This window comes from Haliaeetus albicilla, chromosome 18 (genome assembly GCF_947461875.1).
Source record: "Haliaeetus albicilla chromosome 18, bHalAlb1.1, whole genome shotgun sequence".
NCBI lineage: Eukaryota > Metazoa > Chordata > Aves > Accipitriformes > Accipitridae > Haliaeetus > Haliaeetus albicilla.
Genome location: NC_091500.1, coordinates 29,058,206 through 29,075,336, shown reverse-complemented (window position 1 = coordinate 29,075,336; position 17,131 = coordinate 29,058,206). Strand labels below are relative to the sequence as shown.

Here is a 17,131-nt window from a genome sequence, read left to right as displayed (position 1 = left end):
TTACAATATGGAAAGTGGTTTTATTTGTTTTGATTTATGACTGAAACACTTTCAAGAAGCTCATCCTGTTCTGTAAGTAACTTTGCCATAAACTTAACCATAAAATAGATCCAGCAGTTTTTCCTTTTTTCCAGCCAGAATCCAGCCAAGCAAATACTGTATCACATCCAAGTAATACTTTTTCTTGCCTATAAAGACTAGTCTGTATTGTCACTCTCCAGTGACAAACATGGATGCAGTCAGCTGTGCTTCGTGGGGAATAGTGGGTTTCAAAGAAACCCTCAGTGGCATGTGCTCTGCCACTGCTTGTTCTCTCTCTCCGCTTCATACATAACGAGGCACTGATGCTGGACTTCTGAATCTCAAAGTGGTTTTGCCATGACAGAAATCATTCTGTTCTCAGCTCGAGCCCTGTGTTGCTTTCATGCAAGCAGGCAGTGCCAACATGGGTGTTTTGGTGACAAGGAAGTGTTCAACTTTCACTTGGTTAGGGCTGAAATGCAGTTTTTTACGCTGCTGTTATGTGTTTAGAAGTTTATATAAATGATATTTTGTAATTTTTGACCCATTTTTATGATAAATTTGGTCTTGGAGAGATGACAGCTTGTTAGTGCAAATACGCCGTGAAATTTTTACCTTTTACTCAGTCATAAAGTTTCTACTCTTCCAAATTCAAGATATTTTGTTCAAGTGAAGAGTGCAGGTGATGAGGGCAGATCTGGTGCAGGTAGTTTCCCTTTCAATGCATGAGATACTTTGGTCTGAAAAACATTTGGAACCAGTTTAAAGATTGATTGGTTTTTTTCACTCTGACTGTGCAGCTGCCTTCAGTACACAAGCTCATAGTTGTTTTGCATTGTACTCACCAAGTTCTTGATTAGGCCTGCACAGGAGTTTATGCTTTTCAGCTGACAGCCCTCCGAGCCGTGACTGAGTCCCACTTTGAGCCTCCTGAAACCTGGTGTTCGTGATTCAAGATGGAAACAAACAACAAAAGGGAAATGCAGTCAGCATTCTGGCCTCTGGCAGAGGCCATTTTTGTTTCCCAGTTAATGTTTCTTTCCAGTTGGCTAGTGTTTGCTGGGTCAGTCGATCTGTTGTTTAAAAGAATTTGTTTACAGCTAACTCTGTCTTTTGATACTTTAATGCTGAATTTACCAACGTGAGTTTTTCATTTACCTGCTGAAAGCTGTGTCATTTCTAGAGGAACATGTTTGTTTTTCTTCCCTTTTTATTATAAATAAACCACAATGAGTTTATTTCCACTATATCAAATGTCTCTGGCCTTCGTGGGAACAGACTGCAGAAGCGTCAAAATCAAATAGAACAATTTTGAGAGTAATTGTATTTAGGTGTTTGCTTACCCAGCAAAGCAGTGTTTGCTTGCTGTTCCGATATGCCAGGTGCCAGATGTAAAAAACGCTTCCTTTTTCATTGATATTCAGCTCTTGTGTGTAGTTAGAGGGCTGACTCATTAATATTACAAGTGTCATATGTATTGTGTTAGGGCCAGTCCCTATTTTGCAGTCCTCTAAAGTGGAGACAGTGTTGTTGGAAGCTGTCCAATTTGTTCTTCACGAGGCTTCTGTCAGTGAGATTATTAGGCTTTAATCTGTCTCATGGTGATAGCTTGCTTTTCCAGAAGGGAGTTACATTTGTGTGTACATCAGGTCACGCCAGAACTGGTCATTGGCCTGTTGAGAGGATGCCTGCTGTAATGAGAAGAGCTTACCTTTCAGAGAGGAGTGGAGTGCTGTCAGATTTTCTGAGCAGTTTGGAATACTAAAGCAGCTTTCCAGAAACACTGGCCTAGGTAGACCGGAACTAAGGAAGAAGAATTCAGATGAGATGTTTTCTCAGCCTCTCTATCTAGACTGCTGCGGAGATTGTAGTTATTGTGCAAACAAAGCAGTGATTGTCCAAAGCTTTGTGTCATCCTCTGTTTTTTGTTTTATTGAGAGCCTCAATTCCCCACTCACTGAGAATTTCAAGCAAGGTGGTTTTGGAATCATTTGTTGTGATTACTCCCCTATTATCTTCTGCTTTGTTTTTCACTAATGAAAAATTAACAAGATAGAAATTTTCTCATGTAGAGTTTGATTATGTGAAATTTTGAAGAGAAAATGTGATCTCAGAAATACCTTTTTAACAAGGTTGCAGTGACAAATTTTGTAATAAACACAGTATATTGGAAGCATTGTATTGTAAATAATTCCTGTATTAATTGTTTTCAAACTAAATCATATCTGTAATTGCAGTATCTTTTTTTGTAAGCTCTTTTGTTCATTCTGTTTGCATTATTTTTCTTTTTGTCAAGTTGCTGACTGTGCTCTTAAATAATCCTACTGATTTCTCCATACTTCCTTCCCTCTACAAGAAAGACATTTGAGAATTCAGTTTATTTAAATTGGAAAAGGAGATATTGCACCCTTAGAGACGCCACCGTAAGAAAATTCACTGTAAGTAGTAATTGTGGTTTTGGAGATAGCTTGTTGAATAAGATCTTTCTTACTTTTAAGCCTGTTTCTTTAGGTTCAAGGTCCGCTGGTGTCAATGTAGAAAGGGTACACAGTTTTGTGAAAATATATTATGACAGTGGTGACATACTGATACAAAGCAAGAAAAATACACGTGTTTAGGGTCTTGCCATTTTGGAATGACAGAAATATCTGTCTGATACTGCGATATCCTGCATAATGAGGCCAGCAAATTGACTGTTCATTCTCTTTATGATAATAGCATGTTTTTTCTACTTGAAGGCAGACAGAGCAAGGGCCACTTGGTACCAAAAATTGAATGCTATATTCTTTAAAGAGCTATTAGTGTGCAGAATTAGAAAGGAGGAATTGGTGTGCTGGAAGAGGTGTATATTTTCCAGTGAAGTAGCTAAGATCAGTAACTTTGTGGTGGATTTGCAACATGCAGCTGGATTGTTGAGCTGTGCTCTGAGGGTTCTCATGTTTGCTGCTATAGTACGTTTTGCCTATTATTTTGATCTTCCACACAGCTTAAAGGCTTTCACATAACAAGGATCTTGCCACATCCTGCTATCCAGCCTCTGAACAAAGTGCTTCTGAAGCAGACATTGACTCTTCTTTAGCATGCCGAAAGAGCCCTGAACAGAAGTCGTTCCTTGCATGATCTTTCTTGTAAAGAGCATTGCAGCTGATAGAATAATGGGTTTTCTTAGGCTTGCTGGTGACATGCCAACATGGTTTCCTTAGCAGTGAAATTCCTCAAGAAGCCATGGTTGCTGATGTAAACATAACTGAAAGCTTAACACAGCCCCTACTGAGCTCAGGGCCTGAAATCTACTTCTTATGCCATGCTGTACAGTACATTTTTCTTCTGCTCTTTCTATTTAAATCTGATTTCCCAAGCTTGTAACCAACTTGAATGGGTTGTACTCTTCAATCCAGAAAAGACGGCCTGGTCTCTGCATAGAGGAGCCTGTACAGACTCCTGTTCTTGTATGCAGCAAGGATTGCTCCGTGGGGCAGCCTCCCATTAACTTGAATATAGCTCTGGTTTTGTAGAACTGTGTTTGAGATGGAGGTGGGGTTATTTTAAATTATCATGTGCAGAGCCGGTTTAAGGTTATTCAACAAAGTGCTTTGGTTCCCACTAGTCAGGCTTAAAAGAAATGAATAGCAAAACCAGGAACAGTTTCATAGCTGCTCACTGAGTCTGCCTGCTGTCTTTTTGTCAGGTACGCTTCTGGAATTTGGTGGGAGTTTCCGCAAGTCAAATTACTAGTGTTGTACACTAATTTGAGGCTAAGAGATTAATAATTGTATTGCTTTTACTTTGAGTAGTGGAATCCTACTATGGTGACTAATACTGTTTAATAGTAACTATATATATTAGAGCAAGCACTTGTTAATGCTGTAAAATGACTGTGGTTTGTGTTTCAGATTTCAGTGCTTTGGGAAAAACAATGTATTTTGCTCTCTTGAGCAGCCATCACTTTCTCTGCTGCTTTTTTCTGTGAAATGGGAGTGATATCCTTATAAATACACATTTGGTACTACCTCTTTGGGAAAACCAGGGTAGGAGGCATTTGGGAAAACATGTCATGATAGATGTCTCACCTCTTTAGTTTTGAAAAATCATTCTTGCGATTGTTTTTTTTTTTTAATTGATTTTTTTGGGGCAGTGATCTTTTAAGTGCTAATGCTTTCATCAAGATATCTTTCTTTGTTTCATCATGCATAATCATCGAGCTCATTGCACTATGATTTGGAATAGCATTTTCCCATCTGGAAATACATAATTATTGTGCTACTGTGCAGTATGACATACCAACTAGGTTAGTGCTCTGTTAACACTGTGTTTAAAGGGAGGTCAGAGTTGCATTTCCATGCCTGAATACTTTGTGTGAGCAGCACTGTGTTGGATCAACAGGTAGGGGAATAATTGCTCTTAACTTCTTTCTTCTCCCATTCTTGTATCTTATTCAAGAATCTAGAATTGAATTATGAAAAGTAACTTCAGGTACAGTTGGACTGAAATGGGCTGCATATCCAAACTGCTTTCCTGGATGGTTTGGCAAGGTGTTGCTATGGTGTCAGATTTGGAGGAGAGTTACCAGCAAGGAGTAGCTGTGGCGGTTGGCTTATGTTAGAAAAATTGAAGCCTGTTTCAGGAGAATTATTAAATATTGTCACCCGAGAGCCATCAAAGGGTAGGTGATAGGAATTGTGCATAGGATTCAAACACATAGTAACTTCTGTTTTAATCGTATCCCAGGCAGATCCACTGTAGTAATATTCTGATAGTTTTGTATGGCCATGCTAGCTGCTGAACAAAAGGCTGCAAAAATATGATCAGGTTTTTTTGTGCGAGAGAGCTGAGAGGAAAACAGCCCCAGTGAGCGCCCGTCCTCCCCTGGAACCGAGGTGCAGAATAAGTGCCAGGGACTGTCTGGTTTCATTGAATGCCTTGGACTGGAAACTGTGGTGTCGCCGATGGCTGCGGGTGGGGTAAGAGCTTCATACATCTGACTTTAATCAATCACCACATGTGTCAGAGCCCTAGACCATCACTGAATGCTGTTTACTGCAGATTGTGGTAAACCCAAGGGAAGGTACCATTTGGCTTTCTTCTTGTGTGTGGCTATCTATGTGTTTAAGTATTTTGCAGCAAGATACAGAGTTGTCTTTGGGTGCCTGCATGTTTTTGTTTTTATTTTTATTCTTATTCCTGGGCTAAAACCAGACTTGATTTGGAAAAGTCCACGCTGGTCTGTCTCATGGAGAAAGTGCATACTGTTTAGAATAGGCAAAGAGTTTACGTATGTGTAATCTTTTGTAGTTGGGCTGGACAGACAACTCCTAAGAGAAGGTTATCAGCACTCACTGTTCGAATAATTCGGTTTCTACCTTAAGGAAGACAATGATGTACCTACCTACTGAATAAGTGCTGAATCACAGGGTTGTTACTCTTGCATAAAGTTTAGTCATTTCCTGGGAAACTTTTGGTTTCAGTCTAGTGGTAGAGGGCTAGGTCTGTGCGTTTGTGCTGAGGATTAATACATGTGAATTTCTGCTAGTGTCTGTGACCAGGAGGTTAGTCAGAAAAGAGTATTATTCAGGGCAGAATCGCTTCATCTGGGTTTTTTAAATGCGTTGTGAGTTGTCTTGCTTTTACTTGGCTCATCAGACTGTGAGTATAGCTAGTCCTTGCATAGGACTTGTATGTGACGCTTTCTGTTTCTCCTCATTTAAATGCATTGTTCTGATGCAGGAGTAGTATTATAAACACTGTTAAGTGCTCCTACATCTAAATCCACATTCTTCTCATTGACTACTTATTAAAAATAGATGAAAACGTTTCTCTTGAATGGATTTTGTAAAATCCTATTTGTGACAAAGCCTGTGACAAAGTTTTGTGTCCTTTGTAGCATTCAGAAGGGAAAATGCATTTTTTCCTCATGACAAGTTGTAGCTATTTAAAAGGTTATTTTTTTTTCCCAGGATGGGGTTACAGGCGAGATTTATTATTTGTATATGGGATTAAGCTATTTATGTGCATGTGCTGGTTTTATGGGTAACGTAAAATTTATATGGCTGCACTTTGCAACATAATATCTTGTATGAAGTTGACTTAAGTGATTGTATTTTGCAGATGTTTATTAGAGGCAGTGAGCAGAGCCTGTATTTAATAGAGTTATCAGGGTTAACAGAATTTAGTGATGTATTTAAAGGTTTTAAGGGGTTACCTTCAAGAGTTTTTTGGAACCTTTTTAAAAACATTTTACCTTTTGTAAAGATAGATGTTACCCATGCATTGACTGTGTGATTTGAGTTGCTGATGCGCAAGTGCATTATGCATCCTTTTGTCACAGGTTAGGATCTGAAAGGCGAGGTATTTCTGGCCTTTTAGTTCTTACATACAAATGAACTAGAGGTATGGCTTGAAGTTTGGCTTCATGGTCATTTGAGCAACTTACCTGGGGAAGTCCTTTAAAGAAACTCGCCACTGAGAATACCAGGGTCACGTTGATGCTGTGTAAGCCACACGCGCGGTCACATGTAAGAATGTTCTCATGCCTGCTGCAAAGAGAATCAACAAAAGTGTAGTACGTCTACAAGAGGCTCTTTTATTTACAGTGGTAGGCTTCCAAGCATTTTTCAGTGTCCCAGTCCTGAGAAGCCTTTGAGAACTCATTTTGCTGACCCTGGATAGTGCCATTTTCAGCAGAAGTGGTAATGATAAGTTACCATATGTGTCTGTCTTTTTTGCTGGGAAAGGAGGGTCTTTGGCTGAAGTTGATCTGGTGACACCTCCTTTTCATTGGTCACCCCCTGCCCACGCACACGAAGAACACTGAACTCTGTCCTTAGCTCACCCAGTTTGGTGATGCATCACATATGGCATCTAAGATTACTACCCGTAATACATGGGCCCAGACGGGTGAATCGAGGACAGTGGATCATCTGGAACTCTGAAATGCTGTTGTAAGAGAAAGAGATTCTTCAGTATAGTTTCAGTAGTTGGATTTATTGTTTAAAGGTAAAAAAAACAAAAAAAAATTAAAAAGGTTTAAGGCACACAGTAGATGACTTGTGGTAAAGTACACCTTGTGACCTTAAATGACACAGACCCAGACCTCTGCAGTGTGGTAGTCTGGCAATGACCATGTATGCAGGCAGGATAGACCATGCTGCAAAAACCTAATCTTGAATTGCATTCTTTTGAAATAATAAATGTTGAGATTAAAATAGTTTTAATTTGGTAAAGCAACATTCATAAGCCCTTAGAAAAGATTTTTTGAAACTGTGGAACAGAGTACCCACAGTGCTGGAGCCAAGTAGACTTGTGCTGTGTGTATAAATTAATCTGGAGCTGATCTGTCTGTGAAACTTTTAGTACTGAAACTGTAGCAGTATAATGCTTGTGCTTAACAAACACAGCTTTGTACGACTTGCTGTTTTTTTCAGTAGCCTATTCATGTTCTTAATGGGAACAGAATGGTGCTGTTAAAGGGAAACTGCAAAGCACAAACCTGTTCTGTTTGTTTTTCTTACTGTTTGGTTTTGGGTTTGTTTTTTTGGGGAGGCGGGGGTGACATATGGAGTGAGTAAGGCTTTATTTCTTTCAAGAAATCAGTGACTTTTTTGTGGAAGACTGTATAGTTTGCAGACCTTGGTATTGTCTTCAAGGAGGAAACCTGATATACAGCTTCACCAGAAGGAAGGAGGAGGGAATCTTTGAAGCTGCGTCATCATTTGGCCTCAAACAGAAAGAGGCAATTGTCTAAACTTGTTTCAAACATAGTTTTTGTGCTGAAGTTATAGTCAAAGAGTGTTAGGAGTGCAAGACCATTTAACAGGTATAGTCTGTTTGAACACACAGCCTTAGAAAACAGGATTAAATATTGTCTTTTGGGTTGCTGAAGCCTGGGATTGAGGACATCCTAGCTTTAAGTCTTGGTAAAACCATCGGGAGTGGGGGCGTCTAGAAGTTGCCAGTCCTCCAGGAAATGGAAGAAAAACGATATCTAGCTGCAAAATAAATAAATGAGTGGCGACAACATTTCTAACTGAAGTGCTGAACTGATTGGTTTGATAACTATTTTCTGCCTAGGCCATAACTGAGACAGTCCTAATTGCTAAAGTGCATACCTTCCTCATTTTGGATTTCTCAAACATGTCGCCTAATGCTTCCAAACACACTTGAAAGACCTTATCTGGAAGTGGCATGCAACAAAAGAACATTTTTGACTTTCAGCTATGCTTCTGGGTTTCAGTATCTCCAGTTTGGTCTCTACTTATGGTCGAGGACAAGAAATCCAAAATCAAGCTCTGCAAAACCAGGCTTTTTGTTGTATTCTTTCAGAACAAGTTCGAGATGATAAAATTACAGGGAGACATTACCTGTCATATGTGCCTAGAGATCAAGCAGGGGAGTAGGCAAGAAAGGCAGAGTCGTCGAGGTCATTGATAGGGGTGGGACCTGAGAAGCAGATGCAGTGGTGATAATAGAATTTATTTCCTTATTTTTGTTACAATCTTATTACAGTATTTGCTGTTAAATAGAGTAGCTATCTGTGTTTTGGGGCTAATGGATGTACCAGAAGCATTTCCATGATTCTCTGTTAGCATAAACTGCTAGAAACATTGACTTTTTTTTTTTTAAAGCATACAAACATTTTTTAAAAATGCATACAAACTGCTTTCAAATTTGAATCTTTTACTTGATACAGTCAAGTGTTTGGAGTCTTTGTTGGGGAGATGCTGTGCACTACGTGATCATTTTCCTTAATTTCTCCACTGTAGTAATTATGGTTTTGTTAGACAGTAAATGATTCAGTGTTCTCATTCCATGGGGGGAAGGGGAGCAAGGATGTTGAAAGAGGAGTATTGTCTGAGTGTAGCAGGATTAGCTGGTGTTACCACCTTGCACTGATTGAGCACCACTGTTTAGAATAGATCATCAACTCTAATTGCTAAAAAGCAGCCTAGCGTCACAGGGCGGTGAGACTCCTGAAGTTTCAGGCTTCTCTATTGCATGATTTGAATATAGGTGTAACATCTAGGCTGATCAGTTGTAGTTCACTGGGCTTCCTTCTGCTCTGTATAAACCCATACCCCTCTGTTTTCTGTCATTGCTGAGTTTGTCTTTTCTCTTGCACAATCAATGGTGAGAACATCCAGATTGGATTTGTGTCATGAGGATGAGTTCTAATTTTCTCTCAAGAAATTAGGAGAATCGTATGAAAAAAGAATCTCAGAAGCCATTTTTTGCATTTTTCTAGGGAATTCTGTTTCTCAAATGTATACTTGTTTAATCACAAACAAGCAGAGCCTCTTGGATTTCATCACAGAGGTGTCTGCAGTCAGGACTATTGTCCAGGGGTCCCAAGTGAGGAAAAATCATTGCTCCTTGATTGAACTTGTCTTGTTTCTGCAAACCATAAATCTAGAGTTATTTCCTACTCTGTATCCACAGAAGGGTATCTCTTGTGTATTTGCAAGACCTGCTGTGTCTTGAAAAGTAGGATTTCTTTAAATTATTCTTTTAAAACTGTCAGAAGACAGAAAAGATTAAGGAAGAGAGGGTTGAAAGAGGTGAACAGTATTGTGATATATAGCGAGATGAGGAATTACTGAAGCAATGCAACACCAGTGCTGGCCTGCTTGCCAGAGAACCTGTTCTATAAAGCTAGCTGGAGCTGGTCCATCAAATATCTGAAAATGAGCAGGAAAACTGAGCTGGTGGCTCTGCAGGAGAAAATTCCTTGTGTGTTGGGATGAGTTAACCTTTGTGAGTAGTGAAGGTGGTAGCAGAGCTTTGCATTGGTTGGGGTGGAAAAACTGAGTTTGGGTAGCATAGTGAGGAAAAATGGTAGTGTGTGGAGCTGATGAACTGGACTGTAGTGCTGGTGGGCTGTATTTACTCTTCAGTCTGTGCTAATGTACTGGTTACCTGTGGAAATTGAAGACATCACTGCACGTGAGCTGATGGTTGCTGTCACTGCAGCAGAGGTGTCAAGGAAAGACAGTTCCTCCACTGCATTAGCAATCAGCAGCTTAAGCTCACTCTCATGTGTCCTTTAAAAAAAACAAAACAAAAAAACCCCCAAAAACCCAAAAAACAAACACCAGAAACAAAACAAAACACACAAAGCCTAAGGGTTCCTGACATCACATTTTGAGGTGCTAGGAAAGATCACGACATACAGGAATCTTATGGTTGGTTATAGCGAAAGGGTCTTGACTGAAAAGAAGAAAAGAAGCTGAAGCTTTGCTTTCTTTTGACCAGACTTCGATTTCCTTAGCAGGGCCTTCTCAGCATGTGGAGGCACAACCATGACTAGCTTAGGATATAGATAAATACAGACTACAACCGAACAGAAACAGTTGTAGCTGGGAGAGGGCCAAAAGAATGTCTCAGCAGTAAGTGTTTTTGTTTGTAATTTCTTTCCTAGGAATGAACAAACACTAGCACCATTTTAAAGCTAAATTGTCAGCTCTCATTTGCTTTGCTAATGATTTCTTTGTGGTGCTGTGTCTTGCATCTGTGTAGAGAGGAGTTGTGGTTCTTGGGTTGTTTTTTCAGCTATCTGGAAGAATTTAGCACACCAAATGTCACAAAGCGTTTAATTCATGGAAGCAGGGTTGATGATTTACCAGGTTTATGTAGTAGGAGTGAATGGTTCTTGAGATTGCAGTCCTATTGTCTTGGTTCTCTTCCTGTTGCAGTAATTTATGATATTTGGTGAGGAAGTCCACATTTATGTTCGGATCTAGCCATTTCCATTTCCTGTAAATCAGCAGAAAAGGAATAGGGTGAAAGAAAATTTCTCCCTTAGTGAATCTTTGGTTTCTGTCTCAGTGGACTGATACAGATTTGAGCTATGTATGACCAGAGAGAAGAGACTTTATACAATAAATTCGTTGCACTCATGCAGCATATTAAAGGAACACTTCCTTCCAAGACTTGAGAAGTCAATTTAGGCACAGTTATTGTGGTTGTAGTAATCGGATCATCATTTTATTGAGATGAATTTACACCTGTCACCCATGCCTACACACAAGTTTTTTTTCTGAGAGCCTTAGTCCCTGTGTCTTGCTGGACCTTTATTTCAGATAATTGTATTCTGTTGCTAACCTGCATGGATGCCTATCCTTAAATAAAGAATGCTAATTAATCTGTTTCTTCTAACCTTTTCAATCCCTACTGCCTAGTTCCACTTCAGTAGGGCTAGTCTAAAATTGTAAGTGTTATGCTTTCTAATCCTGTAGGCAGGTGCTTGAGACTGTCAACCTGTTTGTCAAAATAATGGTTGATTTTTTTTAATTATTTTTTTTAAACAAACTACTTGGAAATTCAGCAGTGGGAAGACACAGTGCTGCAGGGAAGTCCCAAGAATTTATTGCCCTTATTTCTGTTGCTTGAATTTTGCTACTTGGAACTTTCCTGCTTTTGCCAAATAGCATTAGGCTTTTTATTTTTTTAATTAGCTAATGCTCAGAGAATCCTTTTTTTCAAGCAATAATTTAAATGATCTGCTTTGCACGGTAGTTAAGGTTGCAAATAGTGTTTTGGCCTGAGTTACCTTCTTGTTTTTCAACTGTGAACCGTAAGTCTGGCATTCATGTGAGGATAGGGGTTTTTTTATTGGTAGGATATTAGTGTGGAGCAAGTGATTACAGAGAATACTTTGCTTCCCAGTACATAAGACAGAATGTGATACTTACATTGAGAGTGCTGGTATTTGTTCATAAGGTACTGGTATTCCTTAGTAGTTCCAACAATTTTCTGTGGCACATGTTTTATTACATATAGTGTGTAACCGCCAATGTCAAGAGTCCAATTAAATCTTGTGGAGAAATTAATCACAAAATAACAAGCTACAAACAAATCTGTGGGTTGGCTTATAAGGAAAAATCCTTCCCCCTTTCTGTGCAGGTTTGTTTTTCTTGAAGGGGCAGTCACCCTGGTCTATTTGCTACCCAAATGAACAAATGCGGGGAATTAAAACTGCCTCTGAAGATGGAGAGGCAAATCTCAGAAAAGCTGGTGGATTTTGTAGCTCATGCAGTCGATCAAAATGTTATCCTTTTGGCGTATAGTCTTTGTATAGCTCTTTTTTGAAGGTGTACTTTTCTTACACTGGCAGCATACCTCTCTTGTGAGCTGGATTAATTTAACTGAGCTATGTATTGCAATCAAGCATTAAAATTAATGCTTTGGTTGGCATTTCAGTGCTTCATGGACATTCTAATTCTCAATTGCTGGATTTGTTTGGACTTGTTGGGGCCTGACTCAAGCATAGTGTAAGAGGAGCGAGATAAAATTTTGTGTGCAAATGCACACCCTCAGCTAAGTAGCGTAAGTTCCCATTTCAGCTTCAAAACTTGTAGTCTGGGTGTTTCAAGTGAGACTGAGATTCGACTGTCCAGCACAAAGGAGTGAAATCCATTCCCTTTCCAAGCATTTCAGTACTGCAAAATCACCTTTATAACCAAAATGGCCAGTTAGCTGGAATGTTTAGCAGAGAGGCTGGTTGTGTTGGGAGGCTTAGAGCCTAAACCCTTTAATCACCTTTTCTGATGTGGCCCTCCAGATCAGGCTGGAAGTGTCTGGCAGAAGGATGCTGTAGGACAGCAAATAGAGTGGCCTGTGCTGCTCAGCGTCTAATACTCTGTTGCCTTGCAATAATCGGGCTCACGGCAAAGAAAACTTGCTGTTTGTGATCACTAGTTTCTTGTTGTAATACAAAATGGGCTTAATTTTAGCTTGAGAAGTAATATCAAATAATTCTGTTTTCTTACTGCTATGCATTTGATCGCTTCCAATTTTTTGGCCCCAAGAGATAAGAGGTTACAAGTGCAGGTCAGGCTACAAAAAGGCTTGAAATGCTGCAGGGATTTTTGTTTTAATCCCTTCAAGGTTTCAGTCTTTCTTGTGGTTCTGATGTAATGTAAGAAATTAAAACAAAAGACAGCAGCCAGATGGTACATCTCCAGGATCAGACAGATTAGTTTTTTAAAAAAGTGAAAAGTTTACTAATACTTATTCTCTTCTGGAGTTTTTGCTTCTGTGGAGTTCAAGCATCCATCTTCTGCATGCTTCTACCAGTAGCACACAGTGAAATTACAGCTACTATCAGGTTAAAAAAAACACAACCCCCTAGCCTGCTTTCACTGAATATCAAATAGACATGATTAAAAGTCTGATTTTTCTGGATCGTAGGATGTGCTTGCTGGGCAGTAGTCTAAGTTGACTCTGTTCATCCTTGCCTCAGTTTTAGGAGGTGCCCTAAACAGCTCCTGCAGCAGGCTCACTTTAATTGCTAAAGGTGTTCTCAATTTGATTAGTTTAAGACGAGGCTCTGAATTTGCACTTTCCCTTTGCCCTGTTGTTTGGGAATTACTCCATTTTGTTAGCCTAAGTTGGCTTTGTGGTTACAGAATATTTTCATGCACTCTGAGTTTCCCTTTTTAGGTTTTCATTGCTTTGATATTCCATTTAGATAGCTGTTCTGATTCAAATTACTGCATTTAAATAGTGCATAGGGTATATCTCTGATCCCAAGGGAAACTGCAGAAGTTCTGTAATATGGAGGCTTTGAAATCATAATGTACTCGCTTTTATTTGGTTTCAGGTTTTCTTCAGCATATGCATTGCTGTGTTCAGGTGAAACCTTCATGCCACTGGAAAGATAAGCCAACAGACCTCAAACTGAAAAATGAGGACATGGTTAAATGAGTTTTCTTTCCTTGTTTTTAGGGGACATCACACAAAAGGGGTATGAGAAGAAGAGAGCAAAGCTTCTGGCTCCCTATGTTCCACAAACCCAAGGTAGGCACTTGTTTCAGCTGGTGCAAGAATTTCGCATAGCCTTGACATTAAAGGGATCTGTGGAATGGCTGTGGAGTGGAGCACTGAGATTTCATTTGCCAGCTCTGAAATATTCTGCTTTGTATGTGTTTCTTCAGCTATCTAATAATTACACTGTGGAGGTTGCATGGATGCCATGAAGTCATGGGCAGTCATTTGCTTCTAGTTTGCTTGTTCATATTGAACTCCAGGGATTCCTGGTAGTTTCAGAGCTCTTTGGTGGGCCTCTGTAGAGTGCTGTGTATTTCAACACTTTGTATGCCCTGTCTTTATCTCCCACATACATAAATCACGTCCTACTCCCATGTCAGCTGAGAACTCAAGGGCTTTCAATCAATCATGAAGTGTGACGCCCTCAAGAATCATTCTTGAAACCTTCTTAAAAATGGCTTCACTGTAGGGTTGGTCTGTACTGCATCCTTCTTTCAGCCATCTTAATTCCTTGTTGGAGAAACATTAGAATTTTCGTAATTCGTTGGTGTATTTTACCAGAGTAGCTGAATTCATGTACTTCGTTTACATCTGTTTCTTTTGGTTCAAAGATCCTTAGCAGTAGAGCTGATTGTATGTCGGATAATTATATATAATTGTAAACTGAAGAACACGGCTGAAAGTATGTCTAATAATTATTATGGGGATGCTTACCCAAAATAATTGCACTACTGATATGCTGAGATGCTTAACCATTAAAAACTAATGTGTCTGGCTCTTAGCAGTTTGGGGAGTGAATGGGTATGACAGGCAGTCATGACTGGACTTACTGTAATTTACTGAGACTGAACCACTGCCAAAAAAATTTTAAAAAGTGAAGGCCAAAAGTGCATTTATTGACCATCAGCACTGCATCAACTGGGGAAAGATTGTATAGGGTTTTTTTCTGCTGAAATTACAGCAGTTCACTTCAGGCAATTGCTTGAGGAACATAAAAGGACTCTGCCATTGTCGTGGTAACTTCTAGACTCTGCCGCTCCAAAACACTTGATGGTTGCATTCCTGCTCTCCTCCATCCCAGTTGTTTCTCAACTTTGTTTTGCTTGCATATTCAAATAAAGCTGGTGCCCGGTCTCTTGTCCAAGACTTACTGCTATCGTGGGTGCTTTACACACAAAAGAATGGTGTATTCTGTCTGAGCTAACATACTGAAGGTAGCAAGGCAAGCAAAAATTGAGGTTTAGCCTTCAAATTTGAGATTTTGTTGCAAACAGCTCTCTGAGTACTGAGGACTGCCTCCCTGACCCAGGATGTGATAGGAATCTCTGATGACTCGGTTGCTACCTTTGTATCAAATCTGTTTCTGTTATTTAAAGAAACCAAAAAGTAATACACATGACTAATCCGTCTTTAAGGTCTTCATAAGTAGCTATTTGCTAAGCAGGTTTTACAATCTCTCAGCCCAACGTGTATACCAGCGGAGATCTTGAGCCTTAGAAGGAAATGTGGGCTCCTTTCGTGTGTTCAAGTGCCTTCTTGGCAGACTTGCTTTTGTCCTGGAGTCTGGCAGAGGCTGAAGCTCTACAAGTTGCTTTTCATCTGACGAAATGATCTTGTGCCCCTCATGCTTGTCACTGTGCACGCATGTTTGGTTTGTTTTAGAAAACATTGTTTAATTAGGAGGAAAAAAAAGTGTTTGGCAAGACTGTCTGTGGCCCTGTTATTTTAATTGTCATGCTTTTGAAAGCTGCAGAATGAGCCTAAGTTCAGGAAGAGACACAGGCTGATAGGAGGTCACCAATTAAGATAGCATTTTGACTGCCATTCTGTCTCAGCCCTCCAGCTTTTTATATATCTTATATCCAGCTGCCCCTATATCTGGGAATGTCCTGTTGTAAAAATCCTGCTGAAGTCACGCATGAGGGATTCAGAATCAGGTCACCTTGTTAATGAGCAGAAAATTAATTTAGTCCATAACAAAAAAAAAAATTACTGTTGGCATTTAGTGCATTACATTTCTCAAAGCACCTTCTTGATGTTAGCTAATGTATTGTCTCCATTTCATAGATGTGAAGTGAGGCGAAGGTAGGTATGATGACATGTCAGGGCATGTCAGCATTATAATTTGGGAGATTCTTATTGCTAAATCGGTGCTCCCATTCACATTGCCTCTGGGAGCTTGCCTCATTATTTTGGAGTTAAGGCAACAATGTTAATTACCTAAAGATACATGTTTTCCTGGTGCAACATCCATTTTTGTAAATGAAACTTACTGAGGTGATGGGGTTGCGATACCAGAGTTTTTGCTTCTGTTACCTGCTGGCTGCTGCACAAAAGGCTTTGAATAAAGTATTTTGAGCAGCTTCCCAAGTTGTGTGTGTTAAGTAATGCTGCTTTCGCTGGTGCCTGAACCAAAACAGGGAGGACAGGCATGCTTATTTCATGTTACACTACTGACTAACCACCAGCAAAAATAAAGAAAGGCCACCCTCCTCTCATCTCATCCTCAGCATCTTTCTGAATGCAACTGTAGCTAAACCATAAGTTCCGTTTTGAAACAGAGAGAGGGTCTCAGTGGCTTGAGATGTTGCTTTTATTGGACTAACACTGACATTTTCAAGTAACCTTCAGAGTCATTTGTGAGGACTGAATATTTTTATGCCTATTTTAAAAGGTGCGATACAATGCTATTTTTTGCTATTTTGCAAAATGTTTTTTGGATGGGCAGATGAACTACTCCGCTACTAGGAGATGGTGTAGTAACTCACTACCTCTTGAAACTAGTTTTTGCTGCAGACTACAGGCAAACTTCTGCCTAGAGAAAGAGCTCCTGTCCATATTAGTTGCTGCAAATCTGGAACAGCTTTTACAACTTTTTTAGCTCAAACAATGCAGATGCTGGAATGCCTTCTGCCAAAATTAGCAGCCCTTGCACACACGCTGTTGGCAGAGTACGTTTTCTTGCTATTTAAGATAATGCATTCGGTTCCTCTGCTAATGTGTAAAGGAAATTATGTTCATTAAGCACTGATTCACTGTCACAACCTTTTTATGTAACTGCTGTAGTGCTCTTGCTCCTGTTTTCTATTCTCATGATGATGAAAAAAAAATTAAAATTTTAAACAAGCAAAGAGAACATTATTGCAAAGGTAAGATTAATGTGATCTGGTGGTTTTTGTATTCCAGTACCTCAGGAAAAGCTGTTGGAAAACAGGACTAATATGCTTGTAAACCTGTTGAGATTGATAACATTTGAAGCTGTTTTAATTGATCTGTGAATTCTAGCTGTTAATGTATGTTTTGTTGTTTTTTCTGCTTCATGTTGTTATGTATAGCACAAGGTGGGAAC

At 39.5% G+C, this 17,131-nt stretch overlaps 1 protein-coding gene across 6 annotated transcripts in view; it reads left to right on the top strand.

Moving 5' to 3' along the window:
* Positions 1–17,131, top strand: part of DIP2B (disco interacting protein 2 homolog B) — a 69,333-nt gene that overhangs the window by 16,215 nt on the left and 35,987 nt on the right. For all 6 annotated transcript variants that reach the window (XR_011328656.1, XM_069806210.1, XM_069806207.1 and 3 more), the window contains exon 2: positions 13,741–13,812. Coding sequence is in view for 5 of the 6 variants with exons in the window: in XM_069806210.1 (XP_069662311.1) it covers positions 13,741–13,812 (72 nt within the window). In the remaining variant the exon portion in view is untranslated. The remainder of the gene's footprint in view (positions 1–13,740; positions 13,813–17,131) is intronic.